An 18,970-nucleotide genomic window follows, 5' to 3' on the forward strand; every position below is an offset into this window, starting at 1 on the left:
TGCTCAAAAAGTTACCAAACTGTGTATACCCTTTGACCCAGCAGTGTTTCTACTGGGCTTATATCCCAAAGAGATCTTAAAAGAGGGAAATGAATCTATATGTGCAAGAATGTTTGTGGCAGCCTCTTTGTAGTGGCCAGAAACCAGAAACTGAGTGGATGCCCATCAATTGGAGAATGGCTGAATAAATTGTGGTTTAGTGTTATAGAATATTATTTTTCTGTAAGAAATGGCCAGAGGATGATTTCAGAAAGGCCTGGAGAGACTTCCATGAACTGATGCTGAGTAAAATGAGCAGAACCAGGAGATCATTATATACTTCAACAACAACACTATATGATGATCAATTCTGATGGACGTGGCCCTCTTCAACAATGAAATGAACCGAATCAGTTCCAATAGAGGAGTAATGAATAGAACTAGCTACACCCATAGAGGGAACTATGGGAAATGAATGTGGACCACATTTTTACTCTTTCTGTTATTGTTTGTTTGAATTTTTGTTTTACTTCTCAGGTTTGTTTGTTTTTTTCTTTCTTTCTAGATCCGATTTTTCTTGCACAGCAAGATAACTAGATAAATATGTATACATATATTGGATTTAACATATACTTTAACATATTTAAGATGTATTGGAGTACTTGCCATCTAGGGATGGGGGTTGGGGGAAGGAGGGGAAAAGTTGGAACAGAAGATTTGCAAGAGTCAGTGTTGAAAAATTATCCATGCTTTTTTTTAAATAAAAAGATATAATAATATTAAATTAAATTATTAAAAGTTTACATTATATAAGAATGAAACATGTACAGTAATGAATGTACACAGAGTATGGAGCAGGAATACCAGGACAGTAATGCTTGAATTACCAACTAAATAATGGAGCATATGCATACATTTTTACACCAATTAGCCAATACAAAATATATGCAAAGCAAACATAAAAAAAAATTGACAGGAGGGTATTAAAAATTGGAGAAATTAAAAAAAAAGCTTTGAGTAATCTGGGGGTCTTGAATTGATCCTGAAAGGATATTAGTGACCCTCAGAGTCAGAGGCAAAGAGAGAATACATTTTAGGATGGATGGACAGATAGGTCAGAAATAAATGTTGAAATCAGATTATAAGAAGTTTTAAATGCCAAGTTTATACTCCATTCAAGTTATAGCAGATAATAGATAATCACTTGGGGTTTTGAATAAGGGGAGTGACATAGTTAGACCTATGCTTGAAGAATATAAATTTGGTGTCTGAGACATGTGGCAGAAGTGTGTGAATTATTCTGGGAGAGAATGGAACCAAGGAAAGCAGATGGAGGAAATTGTAATAATATAGGAAAAAAGGTAATGGGGGCCTTAATTAGGAATGTTAACCCTTAACCATAAGAGTTGAGAGAAGAAAATGAATATGATGTGTCATAAAAGAATTGACAAAATTTGGTAACTGACTGTGAGGGGTGAGATACTCTAAAAGCATTTGAGGGTCCCCAGGCCGGTGTTAGTTTTGCAAAAGAATTCACAGTCCCAATCTCCAAATGAGGTTTTGGCAAAAATGGATTCTGAAGATATAAGTAATCTGGGTAGATAGACAGTAGTGCTAATATTTTACATTCACTTCCCAGTGTTCCTTCTCTGGGTGTAGTTGTTTCTGTCCATCATTGATCAGCTGGAAGTGAGTTGGATCTTCTTTATGTTGGAGATACCCACTTCCATCAGAATACATCTTCATACAGTATTGTTGTTCAAGTGTATTGTGATCTTCTGGTTCTGCTCATTTCACTCAGCATCAGTTCATGCAAGTCTCTCCAAGCCTTTCTGGATTCATCCTACTGGTCATTTCTTACAGAGCAATAATATTCCATAGCCTTTATATACCATAATTTACCCAACCATTCTCCAATTGATGGACATCCATTCAACTTCCTAGGCCAAGATCTCCAAATGAACTGAAGGTGGAGATTATTTTGGGTGTTTCCCAGAGGCCCAGCAGAAGGGTGGGAAGGAGTTGAGATTAAGGTGGGCATCATTTTAGGAGTTTCCTGAGGCCAGGTAGAAGGGTGGGAAGGGGTTGTTCAGAAATTCAGGGTTTTCTAACCCTGGGCACCCCCGACAAAGATCAGGGGATCACAGAGTCTTTATTATATCAACTGCACATAGAGATTGAAGGAAAGGGAAGATTCAAGGATGACAGAGATTCTAGACCTAGCATTCTATCCAATCCATTTTTTCTTATAGCTTCTTTTTTTTCCCATTCCAACATCAAGTATTGTCCTTTCACTTTGTCCTTTAAAAAAGTGCAAATAACATGGAAAGAAGCACACATTAAATCAATAATTCCTTAATAGGAATTGGTTTTTATCAAATTAGTTTCTTCTCTATAATGACAAGAAGGAACTCAGAGCATAATTGTAGAAAGTCTAGATTGAAGAGAGGAGCGTAAAAGTTGGGCAAAAATGGAAGAGAAGAGAAACAAGGAAATGAAGAAAAACCTCATCTACCTCACACTACAACCCTGAGCTAGCTTTGGTTCTTCTAATCCTGTTCTTTTTTTGTCTTTACTACAGCAGTAACATTGGTGTATTCTTCTGTGGACCCAAAGCTCTCTCCAAGACTCTTCAAAAGATGTGTGGCTTATATTCCTCAGCTGACCCTAAAGGTGTTCATTTTAATTACAACAAAGAAAACTTCTAAGCCACCTTTTATAGTTTATCACTGTGTGCTTCTACATAGATGCTTTATGAATACATGTGTATATATATAATTTTTATAATGTGTATGTCTTCCACCAATGCAGATCACCTCTCCACAACTTCTTATCCTGTGTGATTCCTGTCCATGAAGTCCCACATGTTTCTGCCCAACACAACAGAGACTTTCCTCTGGTTCTTTTAGCACTGTCCATCTGTTGCTTCTGATTCTCCCCCATATAACTGACTCCCCCCCCTTTATGGCCATATATATTATTTTCTATATTTACATGACTTCTTATAAGTCACCAACGTCCAAAGGTTTCAGAATATGTATACTTGTGGTGATTTTAGCAGTACCCATTTGGTTACTTATAATTTTGACTCTTTTAAGATCATATTGTTTTATTACCAAATTCATAGCTAGATAGACTCACAAAGAAAATTATTGTAAATGAAAGGAATATTAGTGGCAGCAAACAGTTTTTGGCTCAATGAGAACACTGTGTAGTTTTCCAAATGTGATTTAACTGAATCTCCTCTTCCTACCTAATTCTGAACCCAAATCATTGCCCATCTGCTTTGTTTATGCAAGATGCATTGCTTGACTAATTCAACTGCCCATCTCACTGTAATATACATTTTCATTCACTTTGTTTCTGTGCTGTTGATAATTAGACCAATATCATCCATATCATTATAAATTTCAAAAAGAAGACTATTATTTCAGTTACCTGCAATGAGTATAATGTAATGTGAATGTAGCATTTTAAATTACTATCAAAGCATTTTCACATGTTTCTTGTTTGCTTGTTTTTTCCTTGTGTTTTTTTTCTTTTTGATCTGATTTTTCTTGTATAATATGACAAATATAGAAATATGTTTAAAAGAATTACACATATTTAATCTTTATCAGATTGCTTATTACCTTGGGGAGGGAAGGACAAGGAGGGAGAAAATTTTACAACAAGTTTTACAAAAATGAATGTTGAGGGGCAGCTAGGTGGCACAATAAATAGAGCAGCAACTTTGAAGTCAGGAGGCCCTGAGTTCAAATATGACATCAGATACTTAACACTTCCTAGGTGTGTGACTCTGGCCAAGTTTCTTAACCCCAATTGCATCAGAAAAAAAATGTTTAAAATTATCTTTACATCTATTTGAAAAAAAGCAAATACTATTTAAAAAATAAAAATGATATCAATAATAACCTCTTGAATTTGAGAGACTCTGCAAGATATCTTCTAAGATAGTAGGGAGGAATATAACATGCTTATGTCACTCTGTTTTGACATCTCTATGAAGTCAATACTAAGAAAATTGTTGAATATAACTATCCACTCAAATCGCATCCACCTACCATAGTCTTTCGTTATAGTTATATATGCATATATATATATACATATATATATATATATATTGCAAGACACCTTGTTGAAGGCAAGCCTTCAAGATTAGATATTTGTCAAATCAAATGCTTCAGAAAAAAATAAATAAATAACATATATAGCATATTATGCCTTTTACCATCACTATTCACTATGTGACTTTAAAGATATGGTTGGACTACAATCATAGGTTACATGAAACAGATACTCAGGTCCCTTCCAACTCTCAAAATCTGTGATTCTAGGCAACTGGACTATCATGGATTTAATAGGGAAGAAATCTTAACATGTAGTCTAGAGGTTCTTAATCTTTTTGTGTGTCATTGATGTCTTTGATAATATGCTGAAACCTATGGACTTTTTCTCAGAATAATGTTCTGAAATGTACAAAATAAGGAATATAGAATTTAAAAAGAAGACTAAGTATATTAAAATGAAATTATCAAAATTTTTCCTTAGAAAATATGTTCATGTGAATAAAGCACTGAACCTGGAGTTAGGGGGACCTGAATTCAAGTCCAATTTTAGACACATAACACTTCCTACTTGTGTAACCCTGGGCAAGTCATTGAACTCCAATTGCTTCACAAAAGGAAAAAAAAAAAGAAAAAAGAAAAGAATTCAGATTCCAGATTAAGAACCTTTCATTTAATTCAACTTTCTCATTTTATAGAGAAAACCTATATAGAGACTACATATACCCTATAGATAGGAAGCCCTCACCTTCTTTATCCACACCTTCTTTGCAACTTTCTAGCACACTAAGAAATAAAATCACTTGCCCTTGGTCACATAGCTAGTAAGTGTCAGACAAGGATTTGAATTCAATTCTTTCTGACTGCAGATCCAGTGACCTACCCATTTCACCATTCTGTGTTTTTTAGCTAATGCTAATTTAGTGATAACTAGATTTTGAGGGCAGCCTTCAGGGATGAGATCCACCTGTTTAACTGCAAAATATCAAGACTATGCTTTCTGAGCCTATAAATGAGAATGTCATATGCAACAGAGGCAAAAGCCTTCCTGAAATCAAAACAGATTACATTTATCACAACCGTCTTATCTTTAGCCTGTCACTCTATTGTAGGAGGAAATTAAATTGCTTCATATTACTTTCTTTCACAAAACCATGTTGGTTGCAATGTAATGCCTTGAGCTCTTCTAGATGATTGGGAATTGGTGATTTCTTTTGCAATCTTCCCAGGTACTAGATGTCAATGCTGTAATTTCTTGGTTCATCCTTTCTTTTTCCTTTTTTAAAAGAAAGCCACACTTGTTTGATAAGCCTCAGGGATTTATTCTATGTCACATGTTCTCCTAAAAATAATGACTAAGAGCTCAGAAGTAATATTTGTTCATTCCTTTAAGGAGTGAGCCAATAAGGTGTGTTATCAAAATATGTGGATTTGAATACAAACAGGTCTTGAAAAGATTCATGTATGGAAATACAACTATATATTTCCCCTTTTCCATTTGACACTCCATCCACTATTCACAATTGAAAATTACTGGTCACGATTTGCATTTGATCTTTCAATAGAGAGAAACTAAGATGTTAAAAATGTCTCCTTTTTCACTATCTCATTGCTTTCTTCTTTTCCCTTTCCATTCAGAAGCATTTTTTTTCTTTCAGTGCTACTGAACTTGTCCACTTATAAATATGGATCATTGTTTTGTTTTGTCTTGTTTTTGCTACTTTCTTTGTCTTTCTAATTGCAGTTTATTTCTGTTTGACATTTGCAATATATTCCATATATTACCAATATTAGGGCCACCAGAATACTGCCTAGCCAAATCCAAGGCATGTTGCCTGCACTTTAGATTCCTCTAAGATTCCTGCCCCTGAAATCCCAAACCCAGCACAATTCTTCCTAACTCTTTACAAACTAGGACATCCTCACACCCTCCAATTCTTGCTCCTATATATTTGATATATGTTGTCTTCCCCTATTGGAATATAAGTTCCTTTGAAGACAGGGTCTATCATTCTAGTTCTTTCCTCTTCACAAGAAATAAAACAAGAACAGTATCTTCCCTGAGTGATTCTTTTACTTTGTACATAAGCAAACAAAGCACTGAATTGTCCTGATATATATTTGAGTAGTATCAGGCAAGTATAACACAATCTCTACCTGCTCCTACTGAACCAGAAAAACTGAATATGGATACAGCAAAGAATATGTTAATCTGTCACTCAAAGATCAAGCGAAGCTCAAAAAGTTTTATCCCCAGAAAGTTATTTCCAGGTGATTAATTTTTTTGAACATAAAAATCCCATGTCCTATTTCTGAATATGCCATATGATGACCACAGTAGAGTAAAGGAAAACAACATTGAAAGACTTAGCAAATCTTAGTTCCCAAGTTTAAAAAAAAAAAAAAAACTTAGCAGAGCCAAGATGGCCTAGTAAAAGCAGGGATCCAAATTCCTTTAAATAATGACTCTAAACAAATGTTAGAACATCAGAACACACAAAAAGCTGGAACAGAACATTTTTCAGTCAAAGAAAACTTAGGTTAATAGTAAAGGTCTGTAGCACAAAGTGGGACTCCAGCATACAATTCTGACACAGGTCACAGCAGTGCAGCTCTAGTCCCAGCACCAGCATCAGCAAAGCAGGATGAGTATTGAGCCTTTGAATCAGAAGCTATACTGATAGTTTCTAGATCTCTCAGCCCAGAGACACCTAAGATGACTGGGAATGATAGCAAGAAAGGTCTGTCAATAGAGTGAGAGGGCCTTAGGAAACCAGCAAATTAAGAGTGGGCATGGGCAGTAGTAGTTACCAGCAGCTTCTGGAGGCCTCAACTCACCAAAAGTCTCTTTACTAGTACTAAGAAAGAACACTTGCTTTAGCACACTAAAACTTACAGCCACAATGGAATGAGGATGTTCCTCACAGTTCCAAGGCAGAAAAGAATGTTTGTGCTCAGGTCCCTAGAAGGATCTCTGAAAACAACTTGGGATATTGTACCCTCCATCTCGTAAATGGAGCCCCACTTTAACAAAGAGTTAAAAGCCAAATAATAGGCTAGGGAAATGAGCAGACAACAGAAAAAGATTCTGACCATAGAAATTAACTTCAATGACAAAGGAAGATTAAAGCACACACTCAGAAGAAGATAACAAAGTCAAATAAATGGAGAAAATGCAGGTAGCGCTCATAATTGGGAAAAGAATTTTAAAGCAAGTTTCTCTGAAGAAAGCCTCATTTCTTAAATTTATTATTTTTAATTGGAGCCATTGTCTATTTGATATGAACTATACCCAAAAGTCTGTAAAATCATGTATATCCTTTGACCTAACAATACCACTACTAAGTGTGAATCACAAAAAAATATATATTTTTTTTTTAAAGGAAAAGGACCTATTTATACAAAAATATAGCAATTCTCTTCTCAAGACAATTGGCAATTCGAGGGATGCCCATCAAATAGGGGATGGCTGAATAAATTGTGATATGTGATTATGATTGAATATTATTATACTGTGGGAAATGATGAAGAGGATGTTCTCAGAAAAACCTGTAAAGTTCTCCATGAATTCAAGCAAAGTGAAATGCATTGTGTACAAAATAACAGAAATGTTACAGGATGAACAATTGTGAATGACTTTGCTATTCTCAGCAATATAGTGATTCATGAGTACCCTGAAGGGTTTATGATAAAAAATTCTGTCCATACCCAGAAAAGGAACTGATTATGTCTGAATACAGATTAAAACATACTCTTTTATTTTTTACTTTTTCTTGTGGGTTTTTTTTTTTTGAGGGAGAGGAGATCTATATTTTCTTTCACAACACAACTCATGGAAATGTCTTGCATAACTTCACATGTATCTTCTTAAAAGGGTGGTGGGAAGGAAGGGAGCTAAAAATTTTAAAAATAAATTTAAAAATGTTTTATATGTACCTGGGAAAAGAAAAAAACTACAAGATCTTAATCACACAATGACCAGTCATTATTTCAAAAGACAAATGATAAAGCATTCCTCCCTATTCTTGTCAGAGAGATGATAAACTGTTGGCACAGAATGAGACATATATTTTCAAGCATAAGCAAATGTTAACTAATTTGTTACAAAGTTGGGTTTCTTTGGGGAGATTAATTAGTAAATAGCATTAAAGAAACAAAAACAAAGAAAAGAAAAAGAGTTTCAATAAAACGTTTAAAATATTCAGAATACAATGACTACAATAATGTAAACAGAAAAAATAACCACACATATGTCCCCCAAAAAAATTTGAAAGTAGATGCTGCAAAATTATAAATAATAATAAGCAGACAACTGAAAAAACATTCCTACTTCATCCCTATGCAGAAGTGGGAACTGCACAAATATTGCTCATTTCACATATTTTTAGACTTTTTCAATATAATGATAAGTTGTACTGATTTATTCCTCTTCTTTTTCTTTGTCCTTAAAAATATTATTTGTTATATCGTATTGCTCTCTGGGGGAGGGAAGGGTACTAGGGAAAACTGTGGTGATATTAAAAAATGACATCAATAAGAACTTATTGAAAGAAATAAACAAAATTTAAAAAAAATACACAGAATGAAAGAAAAAATTCAGAAGGGCAAGAAAATAAGGCAATTTTGTTACTTCTATGTCAAATTCTATATATACTTTTTTAAATGGTGTATATAATAGAATTTAATGCTTTTATATATAATCATGTTTTATTCTTTTATACATGTTGAAATATTATGTTTGTAGATGATAGTTAAATTCCAAAAAAAATTAGGGAGAAAGTTTTTGGGTTTGTTTTTCTTGTAAACGGTTGGCAAATACTAAATAGTTTTATAACTAGCATGAAGTATTAGAAACAACATTGGACTTGTAGTTCAAAACAACCTCAATTCAAATTCCACCTTCATTGCTGATTATATGACCATGGGAAAGCATATGGGTTCTCTGTGTCCCCATTTCCTCATCTGTTAAGCAAAAATTTTGCCTATAGTACGTAGTGCAACAGGGGGTTATAAGTATTGAAGGAGAAAATATGCATAAAGTGTTGCATATACCTTAAAGTACTATATAAATGCCAGCTATTAGTACATGCGAAGTGACTTTGCTCATTAGTAGAAAGATTGCCCATAAAGTTTTGAAGAATTACTTTCTACTTGTACCACTAGAGCTTTCCTGACTCATACTATTTGGGAGAATTTACCAAACATATTCTTATTTCAACTATATTCTTATTACCTTCAACTTTATTTAATTCAACTGTTTGCCTGTCTCCACACTTTTACAATGGTCTAAGTTGGTAGAGTAGTCAATTTAGTAAGTACATTAATACATATATAAAACAAATACAACATACAGATGGACTTCAGACATACAGATGACTTAAGGGACTTCATCACCATCAAACACCACCTCATCTTTTCACATATGTAGAAACTAAAGTTGAGACAGATTAAGTGACTCACTCAAGACCATACCAATAATAAAGTACCTTCCTGTTTGAATCTAAGTCTTTTCACTCCAGAACTAATGATATTTTCACTGAGGCTGAGTTTAAATTCAATAGAAAAAGATCAAAACATTTTCAATAATTCCAATTTAGTGATTGCTGCAAAAGCATGTATGTGTGTATGCGGGTATATACTTATATGTGTGTACATGTGTATATACATATGTGTGAATATCCATGCATGTGTGTATGTGTGTAATAAATAAATAAATTATATATATATATATATATATATATATATATATATATATATATATATATATATATATATATATATATATATAAACATACATACACACTTTTATACACATAGTTTAGGTGAGTTAGGAGGGGTGATCTCTCCAAATATGTGAAAACTTTCCCAGTACAATGGGCAAATGAGAACAATTTGTTCTGACAACCATGAAGGCAGCTGAAGTAGGCCCTATGGCATACAAAGCTTGGTCAGACATCAAAGACCACAGAGTCATACATGGCAACCCAAACCATTTTCAGTTTTCCTAATTTTTGTCTTTCCACTGGACTTCAATAACTTTGGAAGAGAAAGTAAGCCTGACAATTTTGCTCAACAGTGTCTCACTCAAATTCAATTCATGTGTGAGTTGACATTGCCCATAATGTTATTGATCCCCTTCAAATTAAAGAACAAACAACAATATGTATTGTATATTTGTGTGCATTTGTGTAAGGTTAGCTTGAATGTATAACTATGTATAGTAATATAAATATAACTATAAATAAAACAGAGATAAACAGAGAAGTTTTATTAATTTTATTAATGAGAAAATATCCAAATTTAGCCCCTAGATTATCCTAGAATAAGGATAATAAGAATTCAAATGATAGTAGTATAAGAATCAAGGAGCAGGCAGGAAAATGGCCTCCAAGTGAGCATAGTCAGTCTCAGACCCTATGATGCGCCTGTTGTACTTGGAATCTACTCCCTCCTAATTTCTGGTTCTTAAAATTCCTGGCATCCTTCAAGGATCAGTTTATATTCTATCTACTTTAGGAAACTTGTCCTGAAGTCCCATAGTTTTTAGTATTGTCTTTATCCTCAGATTAGCATCTGAATATTTATATGTTTACATATTGTCTCTCCAAGTTGAATGTCAAGAATAATTTTTTTCATCGCATGTATCCCTAGCACCTAGCAGAGTTGCCCATACATAATAGAGAATTGAGAAATATTTGTTCAGTTGGATTGGGGAAAAGGAGGGGGAATTTAGCTGGCAAGAAATGTAAGGACTTTCCAGAAAACACACACACACATACACACACACACTCACACACACACACATTCTCATACACATATATATGCACATATTTGTACATAAATGTGTGTACATATATGTATGTATGTGTGTGTGCTTTAGTTTATTAGCTATTCAAAAATGTAAGGTTTAAGCAATGATATAAAATATCCTTCCATAAAGCAACTCCATCTAGAATCATTTAAAACAGATATTTTCTTAACCTTTGTTATCACAGGATCACAGATCCAGAGCTGAAAAGGTCTTTAGAGCCTTTGTAATTCAAATCCCTCAGTTTACAAATGTCTTTATACCTACATAACCAAGTTAGCACATGAGAAATTAAAGTTCCCCTGCAGTTTCAAAACTCACCACTTTTGGGTTCTGGATTCTAAGGCATGTAGATTTAATTATAGAGAAACTCTTTTCCCCAAAAAACCACACATAGAAATCCTTAATCAGGCTGTGTTTGGGAACCCCAGCACTCCACACTAATGAACAAAAACTTGATCTCTCTTAGATTTTCTAGAAGTATGGAGTAAAGGGAGTTAAAAGTTCCTCCCCTCTGCATAGACCCCATCAAAAAAAATTAGAAATTCCAAGCACCCAGGATTAAGACATTATGAATTTAAGAACTTTTATCTGAGGAAGTGGGGGGAGTGCCAGGGAAATACAAAATCCCTAAGCAGCACAATCTGTGCTGTTCTGACCATCATCTTCGTCTGGAATACATTTCTAATATAATAAATTATAATTATAGATATTATAATTTATAATATAATTTATTATAGAATTTTATAAATTTTATAAATTAGAATAATAATTCTAATATAACCCATCCAGTCTCTGACCCCATGACATTTGCTTGAGACCTTGCCTCTTCTCTTTTTAAATGAGACTACTTTTTTCTAGCTCCTTCTCCATTTTCCCAGTTGCCTGCTGTTACACAACCCTCTTGCCCTAGTCCCTACCATTTATTGTTTAACTTTGTGCAAACTGCTATGCAACTGGTACAGGAGAAGAGTTCCAAAATGAAGTTATGTTATTGTATTTTAGAACCATGCATCTTTGTTTTAATATTGCTTAAGCTTTTTTTTTCCATTTTTTTTTGGAAATGTCTACCTATCAGGAATGATTAATGTGATGCATAGAGGAAAGCAGCAGAGTGAGTGGAGAATTAGAGCCTGTGCCAGTTCACCTAGAGGCATTTATCTTTTATTTTTTCCCCTGGTGCCTGTGCTGAGCCTGAGGGTAAGCTGACACTTTTTTTAAAAAAAATGAATTAAGCTTTATTTTCTCTGTGCATGTGTGTGTGTGTGCATATGTGTGTATTGAGAACCTTGAAGGGAATGAAGAATGTGTGGCGCCTCCAATACCAGCTGCCATTGCATGAAAGAGAGAGGTGACAATTTCCTGTAGATTCAGAATGATTGTTTTAATGGGGCTGGATTGGAGGTAACAAGCACAAAGATATTGCACTGCCAGGAAAACAGGAGCTTTTCTCCCCTGGCCTCGTGCAACATGATGTAACATTTAGCTTCTGGCTTCTCATGGCATCTCTTGGCTGCTTTGATTTATTCTCACTTTTGCAAATCACTGTGGTATGCTACCAGAGATGCATTTAGAGTTCTTGTTATAGTTCATTGAGGAGCAGAGCTGTTATCACTACCAGAGGAGAATTTCACTTGTATCAGGGGTGAGTGACCTAGAAGAAAAGGGAGGAAATAAAAAAAAAAAAAAAAAAAAAAAAAAAAAGAGCAGGAATATAGATGTTATGCTTGGATGGAATTGTATTTACCTTGATTGAAAACTCTTTTATTATGAACACAATTTGGATCCAAATGGAAAATAGAAATATTGGGCTCCCTGCTTTGCCGGGAGTGGCACTGAGCACACAGCAGCTGCAATAATGTAAGTGCATATGTAATGACTGTGTTATTGTGTTTATATATGAAAACATTATATGCAGTCAAAGGAAATGAAAAATATCTTCTTGCATTTGCCCAGTCAGCTCCTTTAGCAGAAAGTGCTCAGAGGCATGGAGAGTAGCAAGGAATAAACAGAATCTAAAATATAGTAAGAACTGTATCATCTTATCTTATGAGGGAACAATGTGGCAGTACCCCACCTGTAAAAGGGAAATTCAACTGGAGCTCTGATACCTTTAGAATATTTACTATTGTATCAATTATTAAGAATCTCATGATAAATAAGATTACATAATCAGCTATCCAGCCAACTACGGAGCCCAGCTACTTTGTGCTAATGGCTTGGGAACATGAAGGAGACAGCTTAGCAGTCCTCAGAGTGTTTATAATAAACTCTCTGTTCCATGCAAACTAGCCTGTTAGCACTTCCTTATGTACAATATTCCAACTCCCATCCTCTTGCTTCTGAACATATTTTTCTACATGTCTGAAATGTACACCCTTCTTACTTTTATCATTGAGTCCCTCTCTTGCTTCAAAGCACTACTAAGCTGCCACCTTCAATACAAGACTTTTCCTGACCTTCCTTTGTTATTGTCATCCTCTCCATTTTCAAATTGGTTTATATTACTTTGTATATGCTTTTTATTTATTTCCTTGTGTACATATCACATCTCTCTTAAGAACATAAGTCCTTTGAAGGCAACAACTATCTCATTTGTATCTTTGTATCATAAAATCTGAGTGTTTTGAGCTGGTATTAATGGACCAGTACATTGGTAGGTTATCGGTAGGACAATGGAATAAGATGAGGTCCTTTTAAGATATTTAACAGGTAACAAAGGAGATTTACTTAGCCAATGCAGGATAAGCATTGAGGACACTTTATGTTGGTTTAGTAAGTTCTCTTGCCTGATTTAATTCCCAAATGGCATCTGGAGTTGTGAGGCAACTGAAGCAACAAATAAGTGATGTCAATAGTTTGAGCCTTTAGACTTGAGTCAATTGAGCATAGTTTCAATACTTTTTAAAGAAAAAAATAGCATTAATGATTGGGAACCTAATTGCAAAGTTAAGATGTTGTACCTACCACCAGGACAGTATTTTGCCACTACCACTACTACCACAGTGCCTTATATACAGTTGGCTCATAATTAATGTTTGTTTGATTGAATTGAATATAATTATAAAAATAAGACAAATACACACAAAAGATTACTAAAAATACAAAACCAGATATAATTATGAAATATAAGTGTGGTACAGACAATATGTTTTCTAAGGAAGATATTTTAGGAAATAATTTCCAATATAGTGTGTATATAGATATATAGATATTATATAGATAGATAGATATAGATATATATTTATATTTTTTCCTGACAAGTTCAATCCTGAAGTATCAATTCATTCATTTCTCAAACTTTCAAGTCAGGAATGTAGTATGAATTACAAAATAAAATAAATGGAAGATGACAATATTTCTATCATAGTATTACAGTAACCCAAGTATCTCTGCACCAATTGGAGTTTTCACTTCTAATTCAATAAGATATCAAATACTCTTTGAGTAGCTAGCTCCTTCGACATATTATATCCACATACAATGAAAGAAGGTATAGGGAAGCTGCAGGGGATAAGGATTATATAATTTTTTTATCTTCCTATTCTTTTACTTTTTGTTGTTGTTATTAAAGGAGTGAAAATGAAATTTTATCAGTGGGAGGTAGGGATGAGAAGGGAATTTGATATACCAAAACTCCCTACACAGTGCAGATTGACAACTCTTCTGCAATATATTCATAGAGACTTCTACTTAGAGGGAGGTAGAGTGCTAGAACTGAAGTCAGGAAGACCTGAGTTCAAAATAGTCTAAGACAGTAGCTGTATAATCCTTGACAAATCACTTAATTTGAGTTTTCTCAACAGTAAACTGGGTTTGGTAATAATGGCACCTACTTTGCTAGGTTGTCATGTGGTCCAAATGAGAAAACATTTAAAAAGTGCTTAGCACTTAGCATATTGCCTGTCACATAGTAGGTTCTCCCTTTCACAAACCATAAAGGTTATATACTAGCATACATAAGAGACAGAACTGCAACTCAGGATTTCCTAACTTTGAGGCTGATCTTGCACGTGGTAGGCTTAATAACAGTTAGTTATTAATAGTTGGTAATCTCTATCAACTATAGCCTAGGTTGGCTGCAATATCTTTCTAATGACAACCTAACCTTAAAAAAGTAGCATAATAAGTATCATGAAGGAAACACAATCTAAAAGGAAGATAGTCAATGGCTCTGAGATCAGAATAGAAGATGAAGGGAAGTAAGGGACAGATGCATATATATATAGGTAACTAATAACATTCCCAGGAAATTTTTTTAAAAGAATTTAGCAAAAGCTAACAGAAAAGAGAGTTTATTCCAATTTCCCAGAGATTATGTTATTACCTGAATTCTCTTATATCTGTTTCCTGATGCCATTTAAGCCTTGAGCATATGCTATTTTGCATGGCTACCATCAAATCAACAAATTTCATTCATATTAAATATCTTCTTCCAACGACAAAATTTTATACAAGAATAGCTGAATTATTATTAGTAACATTAAAAAAGACTGTATCTGATATAGCTTTTAAGAAACATATATCCCTTTTTCTAGATATCAAATTTATAGAAGATAGCCTACTCCCAAAATAATTTAGGTTTTGTCTGGTAGCCTAGAAGATAGCCTGCACTATTCCTGAAAGAGATGATGGGTAGAGTGATATGTCACCTTTGATTCTCCCTGGGAGTACCTCTCTAGGACATCATTAATTTCAAGAAGCTTCAATTCCATTGTCAGGATAATATGTGAGCAGAATCAGAATCAATATAACTAGCATTATAAGACAGTCATTGAAGCCCAAACTAAAAACAACAACAAAAAAAAAAACCTGCAGACAAAATAATCTGGGGAAAAGGAGTATTGACATGAGAGAAAGAAAATAAGTGAGTTTTTATCCCCTATATTCTACACTATCACACCAGTTCTTTACCTGTTGCTTTCCCAATTAGAATGTGAACCCCTTAGGAGCAGGAACCTTTTTTGTATCCTTAGCACTTAGCACAGTGACTGGCATGGAGTAAGTGCTCATTAGATTTTTTTTAGTAAGTGAATGTACAAAACTCAAGGCTAGAAAGACAGGAAGAGATGAAAGAAACAAAAGAGATATAGTAGAAGTTCACTTAGGTTGTCCCCCTTCTTCTTACTGTTGCAGTCAGAGCCAATGACTAGCCCTCTAAAAAGAAATCAACAGACCATGATCTAACCTAGCCAAACCCCAAACTAGAGATTCTATAGGATAGTACAATGGGGGTCATGATCAGCTTAGAGCGAATGCTTCTTTTCTGGCCAGAAACCCTAAGGATCTTCCCCTAACAGATTTTTTTTTCTTTTTCTTTTCTTTCTTTTTTTTCTTTTTTTCCTTCTTTTGATTAGGCAAAAGAGGGCATTCTCTGTCTCATTTCTTATCAAGCCTTAATCACTGATTGGGCATTGCCTCAGTCAAACTGATACCTATTAATGACCTTAACTTAGAAAGGCCAAGTCTCCCTACATCCAGAACCATTTCCAATTATCCTGATTAATGTCTTCTTGATATCATGATCCTCATCAAGAATAAAGAACAAGGAACAGCTAGATAGCACAGTGGATAGAGCACCAACCCCGAATTTAGGAGGACCTGAGTTCAAAGCCTCAGACATTTAACATTTCCAGCTGTGTGACCCTGGGCAAGTCACTAAGCACTAATTAACTCAAAACAAACAAACAACAACAATAACAACAAAGAATGAAGGACAAACAATAATAACAGCAAGAGCTTGAGACAGAACTCTCTAGAGACTTCTTCCCCATGTCCCCAGGCCTCCAGAGAAGTAATCCTCATCTATTTTGTTTCTCCTTTTCCTTTCTAGGTCCAAGGATTGGAGTCTCTGATTTGGACTGGCAGTATAAACTATGTGCATGAAGGAATCCAAGAATCAGTACCAGGGATTATAATCTGCCAAATAGCCATACCTTAAAATCAAAGGCCCAAAAGTCTGGAATTCCAGTTCAGCAAAAGCCAGCAACAATGCCAGATTGGGATGAAAAGCTGTGGGACTAATGCAATGTAGAAACTGAAGCTAAATTGTGAGCTTCATCCCTCACATCACTCTGTCTCCAGACACCAAATTGTAATAAGGGGGAATTTTGCCCCTGAGGAATTGAGAGAAAATGTTTGTACTTTTTCCCCCTTGTTATATCTTTGAAATAAAGATATCTCTGTTAAAAAAAAAAAAAAAGATTGATATGAAGTGATTTAATAGATGTAGGACTCAACTCCTTAAAATGGAAGAAACAATGTCAGTTGAGACAATCCAATGACAAAGAAAAGAGACACGATTAACCACCCTGGATGGTTAACCACCCTCTTTTTAGAGGGCTAGTCATTGGCTCTGACTGCAATAGGAAGAAGAAATGGGACAAGCTAAGTGAGCTTCTCTATATCTCTTTTGTTTCTTTCATCTCTCTCTGTCTTTCTAGCCTTGAATTTTGTACATGTTAGAATAGCACTTCCTCACACCTGGCAAGTATTGATAACAGAAAGATCCCACATCCTCATCCTAGACTTTACATCTATTCCCATGTTTCTTTCATATTTACATAGAATATTAAAGTTTATAAGATGCTTTCCTCCCAACAACTCGATAATGTGCAGTAGTAAAATGAGTAGTACTCATTTTAAAGATAAGTAAATGGACTAAGTTTAATCTAACTAAATGACAGATCCAAAGTTCTAACTCATTTGTCTTAGCTTCAACTGCAGTGCTCTTTCACCTGTAGCATTGTCTCCTGAGTGTGTTATGACCTAACATCATGGGTATTTGGTCAACACAGAAGTATTCTGTTATGGAGGGAAGAAAAGAATACACATTTTCTTTTGGGTTTTCTCTGATTAATATTAAAAATTGTGTAGTCCAGCAGTGTGCTGATAAATGTCTGACAACCTAATCTCCAAAAAAAATTTACCTTTGACACACTTTTAAGTTTAATAAATATTTTTAATATTTTCTCCATCAGTTTCTTAGGTCTAGATAATCAATGAAACAATAAATCAAACACTTATTTGTAACATTACCAGTTTCCAAAGTATCCAAGCCTCACAGTGAAAATTTAACAATTGGCTCTAGCACAACCCTGGAGTACAATTATCTCTGAGGTCTGCAAAGCACTGACCTTAGAGCCAGAACTCTTAGGTTCAAATACTGCCTTCAACACTTACTAGTTATTCATTCTGCAGGGTCCTTATTTATAAAGTGAAGATATCAAACCCTTTCCTACTTACATGCAAGGGTTGTTGCAAGCAAATTGCTTTGAAATTCTTAAATTGCTATATAAATGACATTATTATTATGTAAAATATTAATAGGATTTTTCTCATTTTTAGTATTACTATGAGTTTCTTCTATTTTGGAAGTCACCACGGGAGATACAATGGCTAATAAAAAATGACTCCCCAGCTTTTCCCTTTTGTACAGGAATGGTCTTATCTCTGATATGAGTTAGTTTCCTTGCTTTTCATGCATTCTAGAACAGTGACTGGTGGAAAAGTTATGTGTCATATATTACTTCTCACTCCCAGAACTATACTCTGAGATTTTTATTAAATGTAATTAGTTGGGTCTTAAGGAGAATGGGAAAGAATGAGAATGTCTTTGAATAACTCACTGCAATGGCTGAATTAGGGCCTTTACTCATAGAGTTTATTATCATGACCTTGGTTAGGCTTAGAGCAAGATTTCTAAAGTCAAAGATCTCATTTCTTTCAAAGTGGTTATTGCCTTAGAATAGGCTTCATGGCAAAAATAAAGAACAATATTATTGTTGATGTTTAGAATTCCAATGTAACTTTTAATTTTTCAGAACCTATCTTCAGATTCAAAAACATGCGATTCATACAGAAAATAAGTTAACATTCACACATAACTTTTTGATAAGTATTTCATTTATAGAGGTATCATGCTGTCTATTTGGTTCCTTTATGATATTTCATTCATCTACAAGTGTCAAATTTTCTGTGCACCTGTTCCTGATGCATCTAACCATCCAAATCCCTTTACAAATAAGGACTAAAATCTTCTGGTTAAAGACTGAATTCCCAAGACTATTGTAACTATCTTTGTTTTGGAGAGGTATCCTCAGTTGTAATTGATTGT

General features: G+C 34.4%; 1 protein-coding gene across 2 annotated transcripts in view; it reads left to right on the plus strand.

The window, feature by feature from the left end:
- The window catches only part of NOX3 (NADPH oxidase 3), a 108,212-nt gene extending 91,156 nt beyond the window's left edge, over window positions 1–17,056 (plus strand). The window contains exons 10-12 of one of the 2 annotated variants that reach the window (XM_074265293.1): window positions 2,561–2,652; window positions 11,933–12,054; window positions 16,688–17,056. In XM_074265293.1, the coding sequence (XP_074121394.1) occupies window positions 2,561–2,652; window positions 11,933–12,054; window positions 16,688–16,795 (322 nt within the window). In that variant the 3' untranslated portion in view covers window positions 16,796–17,056. Of the gene's footprint in view, window positions 1–2,560; window positions 2,775–11,932; window positions 12,055–16,687 lie in introns of those variants that run through there. The other variant, XM_074265294.1, reaches the window with a different exon arrangement.
- Window positions 17,057–18,970: the final 1,914 nt, after the last annotated feature.

The sequence above is a fragment of the Sminthopsis crassicaudata genome, chromosome 4 (genome assembly GCF_048593235.1).
Source record: "Sminthopsis crassicaudata isolate SCR6 chromosome 4, ASM4859323v1, whole genome shotgun sequence".
NCBI classification, from domain to species: domain Eukaryota; kingdom Metazoa; phylum Chordata; class Mammalia; order Dasyuromorphia; family Dasyuridae; genus Sminthopsis; species Sminthopsis crassicaudata.